This window comes from Olea europaea, unplaced genomic scaffold (assembly GCF_002742605.1).
Source record: "Olea europaea var. sylvestris unplaced genomic scaffold, O_europaea_v1 scaffold1352, whole genome shotgun sequence".
Lineage (NCBI taxonomy): Eukaryota > Viridiplantae > Streptophyta > Magnoliopsida > Lamiales > Oleaceae > Olea > Olea europaea.
In genome coordinates, this window is record NW_019231018.1 from 21,922 (window position 1) to 39,093 (window position 17,172).

Consider the following 17,172-nt stretch of genomic DNA (forward strand, 5'->3'; position numbering starts at 1 on the left):
TTAAGTCTGCTTATCCTAGAGTCTTGTCTAGAGGGAAATCTTGCGATAAGATTATCTCCTTCTAAGCTGACACTATTTCTTCTTATTAATTTTCCTTCAGAATTAATTTATTTTTCTTGTTTATGAAAATCAAGCATTATTTGTTCTGGTATAGTTATTTCATGTTCTTGGTATTTTCTAGGAGGTATATATTGTGCTAATTCCTCAAAATCTTTATGTATGATAATATTATCAGTTATCTTTCTTAGATTATTATGATGGCTAGTACTAAAAGCAAAAATTGATTTTATGCTTATACTAATAGCCTTACTTTTTCGTAACATTTTCAAATTTCCAATTCTATAGTATAGATTGAAACTTTGGTCAATATTTTCATCATTTAATGATATTGCATATTTTGGTTTTACTGTAAATATTATCTTTTGATAGACTAAGTTTCCTACAATTGTTCCTAATAGAGCGTCTATAGGATCTTGTAAGATTCTATTGTCCATACAGTAGATTTCTATTGGTATATTCATGTCTTCTCTAAAGAATTCTTTTATCATTATCTGGACTCCTCCTAATTCAATACATTTTAATTTATTTCTTACATTCTCTGGGATTTTAGATAATTTTTGTTTTACCCATTCTTTTGTAATTATAGGAATTCTTGCTTTTCCTATAGTATCTTCTATATTGATAGATATTTCTTTATAATTCATACTTACAATTGTTTTATTTACTTTTGGTAAAATTTCTAAGAATCCTTGATGGAATACATCTTTTTCTTGTAGATCTAATATCTTTTTAGTGATTCCTACGTATTTTTTAATATCAAAGGTAATTTCTTGATTAATACCTTCTATATAATCTTCAACTTCTTCAGTTGTTTCAATTTCTATTTCTGATTGTTGTATCTCCTGATTCATGTATACTATTTTCTCGTAATCTTCTTCTGATGAGGATGTATCTAATTCATAAATACTATTGCATTCACTACTTAGATCTTCAAAATATTCGATTGGTTCTATGTCACTATTTTCTTGAAATTTTTTATAAATTCTAAGAGTTTTTATATTTTGTCTATCTTTCTTTTTAGGACATTGAGGGGCAATGTGTCCTTCTTCATTGCAAATAAAACATCTACATTTTTTAATGTTTCTTGGTTTAAACTTTTTATTCCAATTTCTTTTCTTGAAATATTTTTTATATGGTTTAAAATTCCTTTTATTGAATTTTTTATAATTTTTGAATTTTCTCTTATATTTCTTATATGGTTTATATTTCTTTTTATGGCATCCAAATAGTTCAATTTGGCCATTATCTTTATAACAACATAATGAATTCTTTCTTATTTTATAAGCTTTTTTATTTTCTAGTGCTTCTCTGCACCACATATCTATCATTCTTCTTGTAAATTCAATTCTACTTCCAAGATTATCTATTTTAATTCCTTCCTCTTCTCCTAGAGGTAATAATTTCTCATATTCTTTTAATAGCTTAATTCCCCATGGGAATGATAACTTTATAAAATAAGATCTTAATATAGGTTTATTTTCTTGGTAATCTCCTTGATTAAGTATATAGTATAATTCTTTAAATTTACAAGTATATCTTTCTAACTCACACATATCACATATCTTCAAATTTTCCATTGCAATCATTCCGTAAATTCAATTCTACTTCCAAGATTATCTATTTTAATTCCTTCCTCTTCTCCTAGAGGTAATAATTTCTCATATTCTTTTAATAGCTTAATTCCCCATGGGAATGATAACTTTATAAAATAAGATCTTAATATAGGTTTATTTTCTTGGTAATCTCCTTGATTAAGTATATAGTATAATTCTTTAAATTTACAAGTATATCTTTCTAACTCACACATATCACATATCTTCAAATTTTCCATTGCAATCATTCCCTGATTATATTCATCTTGTTTTCTTTCTTCTTCATTAGAAGTATGCCTATCTCCTAAAAATTCTGTTCTAAAGATTTTTTCAAATCTTTTTAATATTTTCTGTATATTTTGTTCATTTAAAGTATTTCTATTATTTAATACCTCAGTTCTATTTGCTCCATATTTTATTCTTCCTTTAATAATTTCTGGTAACTTTCTCCACCATTCAGAAACAATTCCTCTGAATGTATGTTTTATAAATCCAAAAGCTGTATATGTTTCCTATTTATTAAATTGTATTGCTAAATCTGTGCTTTTCATCCATGTTTCAATAGCCTTATTTTTATCTACACAGTCTAAATCTAACCATACTCCTGTTGTGTGAATTGGTTCATTATAGGATTTCATTGGATTTATTTCTTTTATGGATTGTTTTCTTACATTTTCAGTGTATCTTTTCTGTGTTTTTCTATATTGGTTAATACCATCATTGAGTGGTATTGTAGTACCATAAGGATAATCTTGTTCTTCATCACTACTAAATTCTACTTTTATATTCTGGCTTGAAGATGGATTAGTATTCATCTTTATATTTTCCATTTTTTCAGTTAATTCTTTTAACTGTTTTTTATATTTTTCATACTCTTCTCCTGTAGATTCTAAGAATTTTTGTTCTATTTTTTCTACGTCTGTTATCATATATTGTTTTTCTTCATATTTTTTTTTTTATTTTTTAATTTTGAATCTAAATATTTTATAAAGAATCCTTTTAATTCTTCTTCTAAATAATTTAATTCACTTTCTGTTGCTTTTCTTAGATCAATAAAATTTTCTATAATATTTGGATTTAAATTAATTTATGATTTTTGGTCTATATTTTCTTGAGGATCTTTTTGAAGGTTTTTATACATTTAGTGACTTTGGTTGTAATTTCTCTATAAGGGGTATTTTTGGAAAGATGATTGTTTGAAGACTATTTTTCAAATGTTTTTATTTCTTAGTCTAATTTCAAAAACCTTCCTTTTATTTAGGCTGTTTGGATGTATTTCCCCTGATTAATGAGAGCGTGTATCGAGAAATGCAATTTCTGGCTTAAGTTATGATAAAATATGGCCTTACTTACATCTATCATTATTTTGCTTTATTGTCATGAATATTTGGAGAGATGCTATTGAAATTTTATTCAATCTTGGCATGTTATCTTTAAAAGTAATTCGTGAGCCCTAGCATGGTTGACAACATATATTTCAAATTCGGACCCATAAATTTATGATTCAGATATAAGAGACTATTGTTATTTTCAATGAATTACGAAGCATGTACGTGATCGATGGGGTCTGACATTAACTGATCGGACATTGGTGATATCAATTTTATTGGAATGAATAAAATCAGGCAACCTCATTTTGGACTTAGGTCCAATCCACTAACCCAACTTGGCCATCTTGTATAATTTTTCTCTCCGTATGTATGAAACTTATTTGCACTCAGCCCATGTTTGAGTAACGTTCTAAGAAAAATGCATTATTTATGTCAAATCAATGGAAAATGTGTGGTTAAAAAATAAAGAAAAGTTTTATATTTGCGTGTAATATTATTTTATTGAAGAATGTGTGGTTGAAATGATGTTAAATCATTGTTGAAAAATGTATTTTTTTAAAAATAATGTGGCTCGAACAAGCCTTCAAGGTAAGTTCATCTAGATACTAAACAAATCCCTCCACATTTATGTATCTTGAATTCATTCCATTTTTTATTTTGACTTGATCGTTGGAGTAGAAACACTCGTGTTGACTTTTTTTCATAGACGATAACCTTTGCACCCTAACAATGTGTTTCACTTTGTAGTTGACACATAGGTGGACACGAAGGGAGGGAGTTGTCGAATCTGTTGACCACTTGATCGAAAGATTTTGAGGTGAAAATAACGTATTCTCGTTGCAAACTCTTAGTATGTGGAAAGCTAATACTAACTGGGCTTGACATAATTTGTCCATTTTGACCCACAACAGTTTATCTACATTTTAATCACATATTTTATCGAGATTCACTGCTTAATGATTTCTAGTTAAATTTTTTTGCCTTCCTTCTGTGCAACATGATCTATACTTTCTCGTAAATAAGATTGTCGATGGATTGAGTTTAGTTCCAAAACAACATGATATGAAGTAGGACAGATTCATTGATGTTTGTTCACTTTTATTTATATAATATAAAAATGTAAAATTTGAAAAATATTTAAGTTATAGTTATAACCATTTATTCAAAAGAAGAAAAATGAACTTTCTTGAAAGATAATTTTCTTATTTGAGAATGTTTCAAATTTAGTGTAAAGAAAATGGAAAAATTGCAAATTTCACATGTATTCTTGCATATGGGGAGAGGTTTTTATAATTTTGAGAAGACATGAAACGACACATAATAATCATCTACTTTAGGGATGTATCTGATATTAACTCTTTATGTTTTAACTTTCTAATTTTTAAAAATTATTATTTTATTTCACATTTATTCTTGCATACAAGGTGAGGTTTTTGTAATTTTGAAAAGACATGGGCTCTTCTATAATAATCATATATTTTTTACTTTCTAACCTTTTTAAGCCCTCATTTGATAGGGATTAAAATTTAAATTTTTATTAAAGTCAAAGTCAACAATTAACTTTAACCACATATTTCAACAGTCTCACAATTTTTCAATTACGTATTTTATCAAAATCTGCTAAAATTTTTATTTTAATCTTCATTGAACAAGGCTAAATTATTATAATTTTATTTTTCTTGGTGCTAGCCCAATCTATGTGCGAGAAACTATTTTTGTTTCCACTTTTGACTTTAAATCCTCCCAATGGTTTGATTAATTTCCAGAATAGAAATGTTGCAAAATTTGGAGTCATTCTACGTTTTCATGAAATTTAATGGTCAAAGTTAACATAAAATTTAATCACACATAAGTTAACATAAAATTTAATTACACATTTCTTATGATTCACAACTACTATCCATTTTTCCATCGCCAATTTCTATCACATTATATGTTGTTGTTTGACCCAAATTCTAGCAAGTATTGGCGTTTTAGTTGAAGTGTCTTGAAAAAAATCAAAGTTATAAACAAGGAAGAAAGGTCGTCACATTTTCGCTAGCCTACCACTAGTTAGCCGCTCTAGCAGTAGGTTAGCTTTTAGATCAGAGAGTTGTTGCCTGCCTGTCGTCGATCTCTCGCACAAGCGACCGGGCGGTCGCTCGTCCAAAATTTTCTCCTTCTATCGATTTCAGGCGCATTTTGACCTAATATCCATCTTTTAGGTTACTTCTAGGGTTTTGAAATGCTCCCTATAAATAGTAGACTCTCCATTCAATTTAGTAGAATTGGTGAGATTGCTGTCACAATATTATTTTCTGCATTGGTTGTTGAATAAAATACTCTATTTGTCTGCCAATCTATTTCTTGCCTTTAGTCATGTTTTCTATGTGCGATCATATACTTCATATTGTGTCATATAGCCTTCTTTTGTCTCCAACAAGTGATATCAGAGCTATTGGTTGTGAATTTTTCAAGGTTTCTACTATCGATGACAATCATGAAGTATGAAATTTCACTTTTGGATTGCAATACAATATTTTCATTGTGGCAAGTGAAGATGCCAGCTGTATTGGTGCAGATGGATTTGGATTATATGTTGTTGGGATTTGACAAAGTGCTTCCAACTTGGATAATAGAAAAAAAACAACGAAATGATCGGAAGACACTTTCACATATTCGTCTTCATCTCTCTAACAACATTTTTCAGGACGTTTTGAAGGAGAAGACAGCAGCTGCATTGTGGTTTAAGTTGGAGCAATTATGTATGACAAAATGTCTAACAAGCTAATTGCATCTGGGGCAGGGGTTGTATTCTCATCGTATGGTAGAAGGCGGATCTTTGGAAGATCATCTGGCTATGTTCAAAGACATCGTCGTTGATCTGGATACATTAGAGGTAAAATATGATAAAGAACATTTCTCCATAATCATGTTGTGTTTACATCCTGCTTTGTTTAGGGATACGATTTCGTATAGTTGTGATACTCTCACCATTGAAAACGTGTATGATACATTGTTTTCAAAATAGAAGATAAAGCATCTGGTTGGATCTGAGTCCAAAAGATGGAGAAAGTTTTATTGTTCATGGTGATCGACGAATAGGTAAGTCAAGGTTCAGTAATCAAATTTGCTATTATTGCAAGAAGAAAAAAACACATTAAAGAAGATTGTGAAAAGGTACTTTGGTTGCAAATTATTGGAAGCAATCAAACACTTTAGACGAGACCAACTTAGTTGAAAACTACTTGAGTTATGGAGATCTCTTAAATATTTTTGAATTGGAATCCAAACTTGACGAGGAGTGGATTTTGGACTCAACATGTACGTTCCACATGTGTGTCAATCGGGTTTTGTTTGAAACATATGAAAAGGTAACGCAAGGTATTGTCATCATGGGTAATAACGAACCTTATCGGGTAGTTGGTATCGGTAAAGTCAGATTGAAATTTGTAGATGGAACATGTAAGATACCTGATCACGTTCGACATATTCCAGACTTGAAGAAGAATCTCATTTTGTTGAGTACTCTTGATTCAAAAGGGCACACATTCTCTAGAGGAGGTAGATATTCAGTTTGGTACTGTGGTGGATATTCAGTTTGGTACAGTACCTTTAGGATTTGGCTCTGGGTCCATGTTGAATAATACTACTCAGTCGAATTTGGAGGATATATGCATTTCCACTTTGCCACCATTGTCCCCGGTTCTATCATATTCAATTGTTAGGGATAGACCTATTGGAGATAGGTATGGGGATGCTGGTTTTGTTGCGCATGCTTTTGGAGTTTTTAGAGGTGTTGAGACTAGCAAGAGGTCTTATATGAAAGCATTATGAGTTGATCTGCTATAAGACGTGCTTCGACCATATTTGGTAATTTATAAATTCTTTGTGAATTTTTTTGGAAACCCAGTGTTTTCGGTTCGTGTATTTGTATTAGATATTGTAGAAGATGAAGAGTATATTTGTGTCATTTGATAAGTTTGGTTCAAGCTGAAGAGTTCAGTTGTTCGTGCAGCTGGACTTATTTTTTCAGGTGGAAAAGTTTTGGAGTTTTATTTGTTGCATCGAAATTTGGTTTAAGGTAGAGATATGTTGTAGTTTGACTCAAATTTTAGTGGGTATTGGAGTTTTAGTTGAAGTGATTTTGAAGAGATCAAAGTTATAAATTGGGAAAAAAAGTCACTGCATTTTTGCTAGACTACTATTAGCTAGCCGCTCAAGCAGTAGGTGAGCTTTTGGAGCAAGGAGCTGTCATCCACCTATAGCCAATCTCTCGCTCGAGCGACCGGGCTCTCGCTCGCCTAGCGCTAGACGTCGCTTGAGCTACAACGTCGTCCTTTCTCTTTCTGTTGATTTCACGCATATTTTGACCTAGTTTCCATCTTTTAGATTACTTCTAAGGTTTTGACGTGTCTCCTATAAAATAGTAGACTCTCCATTCAATTTAATAGAATTGGTGAGATTGCTATCACAATATTATTTTCTCTATTTGTTGTTGAATAAGATACTCCGTTCCTCTGTCAATCTATTTCTTGCCTTTAGTCTTGTTTTCTATGTGCAATCATATATTTCATATTATGTCATATAGTCTCCTTCATCTCTAACACTATAATTTCATTGACTTATAATTTTTAACCAAACAAGCATTAAAACTGCAGATTTTTGACACTGCTGGCCAGCAAAAGGAAAAGCCTTCCTCTTTCGTTTTTGCAGAATTAAGCTTAGTGTTTCATGTATAAAATATGGACTTTTAGCCCAGGATGGAGGGAAATGGACAGTCGTTTTGTAAATTCTGGTGGCAGGAAATTAGGGTCTGTTCAAACTTAAATACGACTTTTAGATTAACTTAAAGTCGCTTTTTTCAATTCAAAAGGTTAGTTCGAAAAGGTGACTTCACTTAAAATCAAACAGATTTTATTGATTTAGTTGTTAAAATGTTAATTCATAGGTAAGTACTAGTATTTCAAGATCATTGGTCACATGAAATCTGCCCAACTATAAAAGTTCACGAAAGCGAAGTTAATCATAATTGAAACAAATCATTAACTTTATCAATAAAATATGTGTTGAATTTTAAATCTCCTTTTACATTATCATTGAGTAGTCGTAAAACAATAGTGAACCAGGGTGGGATAATCATATGTCAATTTAAAAATTTATAAATCCCTGTCCGTTGGATCATACCAGCACTAATCAATCGATAATCCCAACAATTTCTTTCTAGTTGTTGACCAAACCCCACTAATATCATATCTAACGGCCAAAAGCTGCACCAAGATAATCATTTTCTATTAATATTTGTTATTCAAGACGCACAAGGGTATATCAGTAATTCAACCAAGTTGCCAAATTCGAGAATTTCTATTCCTTCCACCACCTTTAAGTGCCTCTCTATCCCCCTGTCGTTATCTCGAATTTTCCTATGGCAAGACCCACGTTCAGAGTGCAATTACCATCTCACCCTCACTGATCCTTGATTCCCTTAATAGAGGGTAGAATGGTCATTGTAGTACGCTAGGGCATTTCCGCCATTTGAATGTTTATATAGAGAGAGGACAGAGACAGAGAGATTCTTCGGAAGAGAGAGACAGAGAGAAGTGGAAGAATAGGGAGAGGGAAGATCCGTTTGAGTCCGTTAATTTTGATTAATAATTTATGAAGGCAAAACCACACCAATGGTGACGGACCAAGAGATTGCAAAAGGAGTCGAGACTCTGCTCCGTCAGTCTGACCCTAACGCCGTTACCTCTCTAAACGGCGTCGTTCAGCAGCTCGAAGCCAAACTAGGGTTAGACCTGTCCCACAAAGCCGGCTTCATCAGGGACCAGATTAGCTTCCTCCTCCGGTCGGAACCCGTGCCGAAAGACCAATTTGCCCCCGAGATCCACACTCAATACCAAAACCGTAGCCATCCCCCTCAACAATTTCTCGATCCCCATGTCGTCTTCCAGCAGCAGCTCCACCAACAGCACAACCCGTCCCCGCACCAGCCTCAAGCGCAACCCCGTCCGCAGCCGCCGCGGCCGCCTCCACTAACCGTGGCGAAAACCGGAGCTGACGCTCAGAATGTAGTGGCTAATGCTTCTGGAACGCCGAAAGGAAGGTGTGTTTTCAACCATTTTTGATGTTGTAAACAAGGTCTTAGACATCCGGTTTGTGCTATCTGGGTAGTAAATGAGGGTTAGTGTTTCGGTTTCGGTAGTGAAGTGAAGTCGTTGAAAAGCTTAAATTTTATTGAAAAGCTTAAATTTTATTGTGACATTAGGTCTCTGGTGTATAACTGTTAAGGGTTAAACCGAGCTTGGTTTCGATTAGTAAAGATTTCGTCGTGATTTTTTGACAATATCATTTTTGTTCGTTATAGTGTAACTCTGATTTTAATTTGTCCAATAATTAATGATTGTAATCTTTAATTAATTGTTTTTTTGTGGAGGTACACCTGTTCTTTATGATTATATGTAATATGTTAACTCATGCATGAAATGAGTTAACATGTCTGTTGCTGAAAGCAGAAGAAATGAAATTTTTTGGTGGATTTCCTTAACAGTTTTCTCTTTGTTAAGTGGCAAACACCAAGCTTCATCCATTTAACTATGAATACTCAGCTGCGTGTCAGATTAATTGGCTCGAATGTTGTTTTATCAAGGCCTTACTAGTCTTTCACTCTTCCATATTGTCTCAGTGCCTATTGTTTTTGGATTTATGCCCGTTTTATGTGAGAATTTTGGTCGGGCATGCCTTGAAAGAAATTAATAACTTTTACTGTTTCATTTCAGAAAATTGTTTGCCTATCTAGTTTGAGCATTGTTCAGAACATCGATTGCAGAAATATTTGGGTACATTCATTACCCAGTTAACTTGACTAACATCCCCACCCAATACCAATATGCGTGCACACATTCTCAAAGAGGTAAAGGGAAAGCTAAACGGCAAGCAAACACGTATCTCATGAGCACAGATACACACCCATGCATCATGTTGGGTTAGGATGCTAAGTTATCCAACATAAATGGTCATAGGCTGATAGTTGATTTTTTTATACGGATGTCACTCACTCATCTTGCCAATGATCTCTACTGTGCTCATCTTTTCTGACCTGATAATAGATTGAACAGAAGCCTAATGCATGTAATATTCTAGATGAATATTATGATTAATAGTCTTATTACTTTAAGTGAAAAGATATTCCACTGTTTAAAATGATTTGCCCACATGATTGAAGTTATCATGTTTATTCTACATTATCATTAATTACTATTCAGAACACAGCTGTAGGAATTAATATGATTTGTTTCCAAAAAGTGTATTTTCTTTTGTTTGGAAGGCCGAAAACAGTAGTAAGGTCCGTTTGATGCATTCAGAGTTTCTGTTAATGTCTGTGTCAAGTATGAATGCTGTAATTATGCTAAACACACACACACACACACACACACCCTCTCTTTCTATGGGAACTGGTAAAGAATAATCCTCAATTTTCAGCACAATCAAACAAGATACATAATTTGTTTCACTTACTTTTTTATTTCAGCACTACTGCTGGAACCAAAAGACGAGGCGGTCCAGGTGGTCTGAACAAAGTATGTGGCGTTTCACCTGAACTACAGGCCATTGTTGGGGAGCCAGCTCTGCCGAGGACTGAGGTTTGGATTTCCAGAGAAAATAATTTCCTCATTTCGGGATCATTTTTGACATTCATTGTTTATTCTATCAAGTCCTGGTGCTAATTGTATGGGATATTGTAAAGACCCAAATATTTACCTTTAAAATTTTTATACGTGTACCGTAAAAGAATACTTTTATAAACAAAAGGAAAATATAATATTTTCTTATCGTTCGAGGATTTAAAATTAATTTTAAGAAAATTACAGTGAAATTATTAAAATCCTTAACTACATAATTTATTTTTCCTTTTTCATCCATGCAAGCACAATCCACCTCCGATTGCCTCGAACCTGCCTTTTTAGTTGCCTATTAAATATTTAACATATACATGTAAATGAGTAATAACGAATTACATTTTATAATTAATTATGAAAAATAATTACATACATATGGAGACACGAGAATCAAAATCCAAAGTTCGTGGCTATAATTCCCATGCATAGCGCTATTAAACTCTGGTCCTTTGGACTTACACATATAGACCCTTATCATAATCATAATTTGGATTTTCGTATTATTATATTCATAACTTAAGGTTCCGTAATTCAAATAATGAAAGAACAATTTGTACTACTATACTTAAGGTGTAAGAATGAAATTTGGGTGAAAAAAAAATGAATTTCAGGAAATTGAATTGCCTAGAACTTGTTTTAAAGGGAATTGTCAATTAAATGTATTTGATTGATATAATTTTCACCTCGAAAATATTGAAATTTTGGATCTTTTGGTGTTCGTTAGACTTTGTTTTTTATGAAAATTGTTAATTAAAGGGATATAATTTGTTATAATTGTGAATAGAATTTGTTTTCATTTCCCAAAAAAAAAAAAAAAACAAAAAACAAAAAAAGGGAGCTGAAACTGATTTCCCGCCAAACCCATGGGAATTGTAATTCCACAAAACCAAGGGAAAGGGGTCACATGGGATTGAGGGAGGGAGGGAGGGAGGGGGGCTGGGGGAATCAGTTGCCAAGAAAATTCTTGCAATCAAACATGGAAAAATGTGGAAAATTCCTCAAATCAAATAGGCTCTTAGAGTTGTATGGAAGAAGATAAAGGTAAATTGAGGAAATTGTCTTGTTGGACTTTCACTCCAAAATTTCTTGGACACCATGCGTGCTAAACTTTATAATGTGAAAATTTGTTCGTGGAAGATGAGCTAAGGGAAAGAGAGATGTAAAGTATGAGAAAAGTTGTGTGAGTGTAAGTGATATGAGGAGGGTATAAATAGGGGTTTTTAAGGTTTGATCCCATTACCTATATTTGATACCAATATTCATTCCCTTAATGCTACATGTTTTTCCATGTAGAGTGTAATCAATCACTCAACTAATTATCCAGTTAACTATATTAATAAATATATAATTGCTACTAATAAGGTATTGACATATAATTAAACATTTGACTTAAATTTACACCTGTGTGTGTGTGTAAGAATTAAATCCTCATAATTTATGCCAAGTAACCTAATTCACATTTAATCAAAATAGAAGTTACTTTCCATAATCTAAATACGCCAATCCCATAATCTCTTCCTAATTTAAACATGGCAATTCCATGATCATTTTCTTATCAAAATTTGAAATTCAAAAAGTGCTCATCGGGTCCTTCAAGTATGGAAAGTTATCAATTTGGTCCCTTTCATCAAAGACTACACAGAAACTTTTCGGGATATTACATATATTAAAGCAGTTCGTTGTTTTTTTATTCAGATTGTAAAGCAGCTCTGGGCGTACATCAGGAAGCACAACCTTCAGGATCCAGGTAACAAGAGAAAGATTATCTGTGATGATGCCTTGAGATTGGTTTTTGAAACGGATTGCACTGACATGTTCAAGATGAACAAGCTGCTTGCAAAGCATATTTTGGCACTTGATCCAACAAGTATGTATGATGTACACGAGAGCAAATTTGACATAGATGTTTTTCCTTTTATGGTTTTTCCTATTTCTTATTGTTGTATACAAATCAAACATTTGCAGAAGAATCTGCTCAAGCTAAAAAACCAAAGGTTGAAGATTCTCCTGAAAAGGAAAGTACGGAATCCAGTCCTCCACCTGTTATAATATCAGATTCACTTCTAAAATTTTTTGGTACTGGAGAAAGGGAGATGCTTCAATCTGTGGCACTAGGACGTGTTTGGGAGCACATAAAGGATAACCAGCTTGAGGTGGGTTTAATTAAGGAGTCATCAAAACAATTGTTCTAAATATATATTTAAATTAAGTAAACCACACATCATACAAGTCGCTGATAATATCAGAATTGTAATGTAGGATGAAGCCACATTAACATACTTTGAATCTTTTAAATTATTAAATACTAGGAATCAGGAACGAGAACCCTTTTTGCCATGTGCATACCTTAAATTTTTGGAAGAAAGCTTGGTTTGTTGTACGCCTAGTTCATTATCGTAGTTTCATATTTCAAATCTTGATGTACATTTTGATCTCTCTTTTTGTTATATTTTGCCTTCCATTTTAGCATGTCCATTTTAATTCTTCAAGCATTAAATGAGATATATACTTTGTGGTATAATTGATGGTCCAAATTCACAAACAAATATTTAAATTGGGTACTAAGTGAAGAAATATTTGCACATAAAATTATTTATATATAACAATTGAGCAAATTTTGTATTTTAGGTATGTAAATTTTTTCTTTCTATTTGATGGAACTCATAATTTCTTGAGTAACACGGGCGCAACTATCTACATCTATATAAGAAAAGTGCTTGCTTGTAAATTTAAAAAATGTTATAGGCTGCTGTAACCTGTTACATAATAGGTCATGATTTCAGGATTTTAATTAATCGATACACATCACTTGTCCATTAACCTTGTGTTTGCTTGCTATGTGTTGTGGGCTAGTTGGCAGCTGTAACTTTACACAATTGGTCATGATTTCAAATTTTCATTATTTGATACATTTCTCTTGCCAAGTTACGGTGTGTCGCTTGCCTATGTTTATTGTAATAATCATTTTTGGTTTTGAACATGTACTGGCGTTTGAGTCCTTAAAATAAGAGTTTCTTCGATTTTTGGCTTCACCCATACTCAGTGGGCTGTTTAAGAATATGTGAGAATGCAGGTCAAATTCATGATCTGACATTGAATCTCCTATTCGAATAAAACCTATAGGATGCTGCCACATGCACTTGTGTACCCTTCCGAAGCTTTAGATCTTGTGTGTTGAGTGCTGATTATAAGTTGGGACATGTTATCTGGATTTCAAATTCTTCCTTATCTGGTTTGTTTTGCATAGGATCCTCTGAATTCAACGACGATTCATTGTGATGCAAAGCTTCAGGAGCTTTTAGGATGTAAAAGCATTTCTGCATTGGGAATGCATGAGTTGATCGCACGCCGTCATTTATTTAAGCGTTGATGGTGCTTTCTCATGTGAAATGGTAAGTATTAAAATGATTGGACATGCTAGTTTGCACATGTAGATTTGCATCGTCATTATTTTCAAAAAGTAATTAATTGACCTACTTGCACTACATCTCATTCTTTCCTCGAATACATCATTTCTTTTTAAATCTTTTCATCTTATTTCATGTCACGTGAGAAATCATCCAATTAGGTATATAAAGCTTCCTTTATACAACTTTAGCTTGAACGTGGCCATTGTTTTCTGTTTCTCGTCAGAAATAGCTTCAATTTTGTATTTGCTGCATTGGTTAAGCCCGACTTAATATTACCAAGTTCTATTCAAGTTTTTGATCAAGCTTGCTCCATGAATTTTTTGCCTCATGGAACTGTCTTAAGATTCTTGGTTATTCATTTCTCTGTCTTGCACATATAAATATATTTTTGCGCTTGGAAAGAACTCACTTGAACTTACATATCCAGCTCTCCTCCAGAATAATTGCGCAATATGATGACCCTTTTTGTTTTACTTTTGTAGGTATCTGGAGGTTATAGCTAGCTAGTTGTTTGGATGACCTGACTGGTGTAAATAATGTTATTGGCAAGAAACATTTTGTAGTTACACCAATGCTTAACATCTTTGTAATGGATAGAAGTAATCGCCAGAATGATGTATTTTGTGAACACCATATAATCGGTGATGTAGATTTCACATGTTTAATTCAAGCTATTAGTTGTTAATACTCTCTTGCAATCAATTTTATTATCTTCGTTTTTCTGGTTTGTATTTGTATCCCCGTGTACTTTCATGAATCTTCAGAATTAGTAGGTGTGATGCGAAATTTTTGGGGATCACTTGGTTTAATCAAACATTGAGTGGCTAAAGTTTAAATAGATTTTTTATTTTTTATTATTATTATTTTTTTTGTTGATCTTCAAGAAAGATTTGAACTCTGAATGAAATGTTATACTCCCTCCATCTCGATTATATAGGTTGAATTTCCTTTTTCTGTTGTCCCAAATATATAAGTATGTTTCTTAATTTAGAATATTTTGTTTTGATCATTTACCTATATACCCTTATTTAATTTTTTTCACTTGATATGTCAACTTCTTGAAATCATCCAAATATGTACATTTTCACTTCTTGAAAACGTGGAACAACTTTCATTTCTTCTTTTCCAAATTAAATCATTCAAATTCTTTACTAATTTCAACAATAGTTTACTACTACATATTAAACATTAAATAGGGGTAAATTAGGAAAGATTTTGGCAAAAATTAATTTTCCAATGATATTAAAGAAAAATTTTTAATCCGTGTGAAAATGAAACAAGTCTATATAATTGGGATGGAGGGAGTATAAGATTCAAAAAGTTTCAATTCCGGTAATGAATTTGACTTGATAATTTTTTCTTTATTCGTGTGGGGGTCTTACAGGTGCAAAGTGGTACGGTCATGCATAGCACCGCCCCTCTCATGAGTCGAGTAGTCAAGTGGGATTAGCGGACACGAACTTAGTTATCAAGGACAACTGGGTGGGTTGACCCCAACGTGGCATGTGTATCGTGGGTGTCTTTCCTTCTAGAATCTAGGGCATAAAGGGGTATCGTGCAATAGTAATCTATTCTACTAGATTACCTTTTGTCTATTCTCTATCTATTCGTCACAACAGATTATTTAAAATAAGCTTTACATTAGAAGATTTGAATGCATTGAAAATAACTTGTTTATTAGTTACCATTGTAGGTGCAGGGGACGAACACTAAGCGGTTTAACAAGACTTCGAACAAAATCCATCCCTTATAATAGCCTAAATAATAAAGAGTTAGCTCATGAGAGTAGACATTTAAAAACTGATGAATCATAATAAGTATTTACGGACAGTCAAATTCATTTACAATTGAAATACACTTTGAAAATCGAAAAGAATTGTAACTTAAAACTAAGGGTCCGTTTGATTGCAAAGATGAAATTGAACTGAATTGAAAGTGAATTCCAGATAATTGAATTGCCTAGAAATTGTTTTCCTAAGAATTGTTAATTATTGTGGGATAATTTTCCATGTGGAAAATGTTGAAATAAAATTGTTTTTTTTTTATCTCAGTTTGACTTTGTTTTACATGAAAATTGTCAATTAAAGGGACATATTTTACTGGTATTGGGGATGAAATTTGTTTCTATTGCCAACATATAAAAAACAAAAATTTCAAGAAAATCATCCATCTTTTGGTATTCGTTTGACTTTGTTTTACATAAAAATTGTCATTTAAAGGGAATATATTTTTTTTTACAATAATTTTTAGAATTTGTTTTCATTGCAAAATAATAATAATAATAAGTGCTACAGTAACTGAGAATTTCAATTCTCACCATTTTGGTGGGAATTGAAATTCAAGGAAAACATGAAAATTAGCTTAGGTGGCATAAAAGGTGGAATTCGAATTCAAGGGAAAATTTTATCAATCAAACAACAAAAAATTAGAAAGATGGAATTTAATTTCCATTTTCCATGGAATTGGGTGCAATTAAACATAGCCTAATATTTATAAAGCGCAGTCAAAGTTAGACAAACTGCGACTACAAGTGATCAAGGGGCTAAGGATAGTTGTAGTCCTTGACATTGTAGGTTGTTTTGATTCTGTATGCAAGTGGGCACTAGCTTAGCTATCCACGCCAACTGGTGGGCTGATCCATAGCATGACCTGTGTTTCGTAGATGTTATATTAGTTGGGTTGCCTCACCATTTCTTGCTGGCTCAGATTGAGACTTGTGGGCTTAATCTGTTTGGAATTATTTTCGGGTTATAAATCATGCTTTTAAAGAAACACGCCTTTGCCTCTTAAATGTGGCTTCACTCTCACCCTTGGATGGTTGACTGATCAGATATTTACTTGGTTTTGACCCTAATACTAGATCATTCAATCCCTTTCAACTTTTCGTCTCTCTGCCCTTCTCTCTGAGTGATAGATTAGGGTTCTTGGTCGCTGTAATTCATATGATCTTAGTGATTTCTCAATCTGTAATCTCAGTGATGGTTTCTGATTGTGTTGTATAGTATGTTAGCGATTGAGAATGAGTGGGTTACATTTTAGAATAGAGGCGAAAGAATATTCGAAGAAACCTTTGGTTTCTTCGTACATGGTGTACCGTTCTTAATTTATACTTAGTGGATCT

General features: G+C 32.6%; 1 protein-coding gene across 1 annotated transcript; it reads left to right on the forward strand.

Moving 5' to 3' along the window:
- The first annotated feature begins 8,385 nt into the window (after positions 1 to 8,385).
- On the forward strand, positions 8,386 to 14,778 carry LOC111375241. The gene is made up of 6 exons (XM_022998043.1): positions 8,386 to 9,068; positions 10,494 to 10,605; positions 12,337 to 12,508; positions 12,607 to 12,794; positions 13,889 to 14,033; positions 14,534 to 14,778. Exons 1-5 carry the CDS (start codon positions 8,641 to 8,643, stop codon positions 14,009 to 14,011), a joined length of 1,023 nt encoding a protein of 340 aa, XP_022853811.1. The 5' UTR covers positions 8,386 to 8,640; the 3' UTR covers positions 14,012 to 14,033; positions 14,534 to 14,778.
- The last annotated feature ends 2,394 nt before the right edge of the window (positions 14,779 to 17,172 follow it).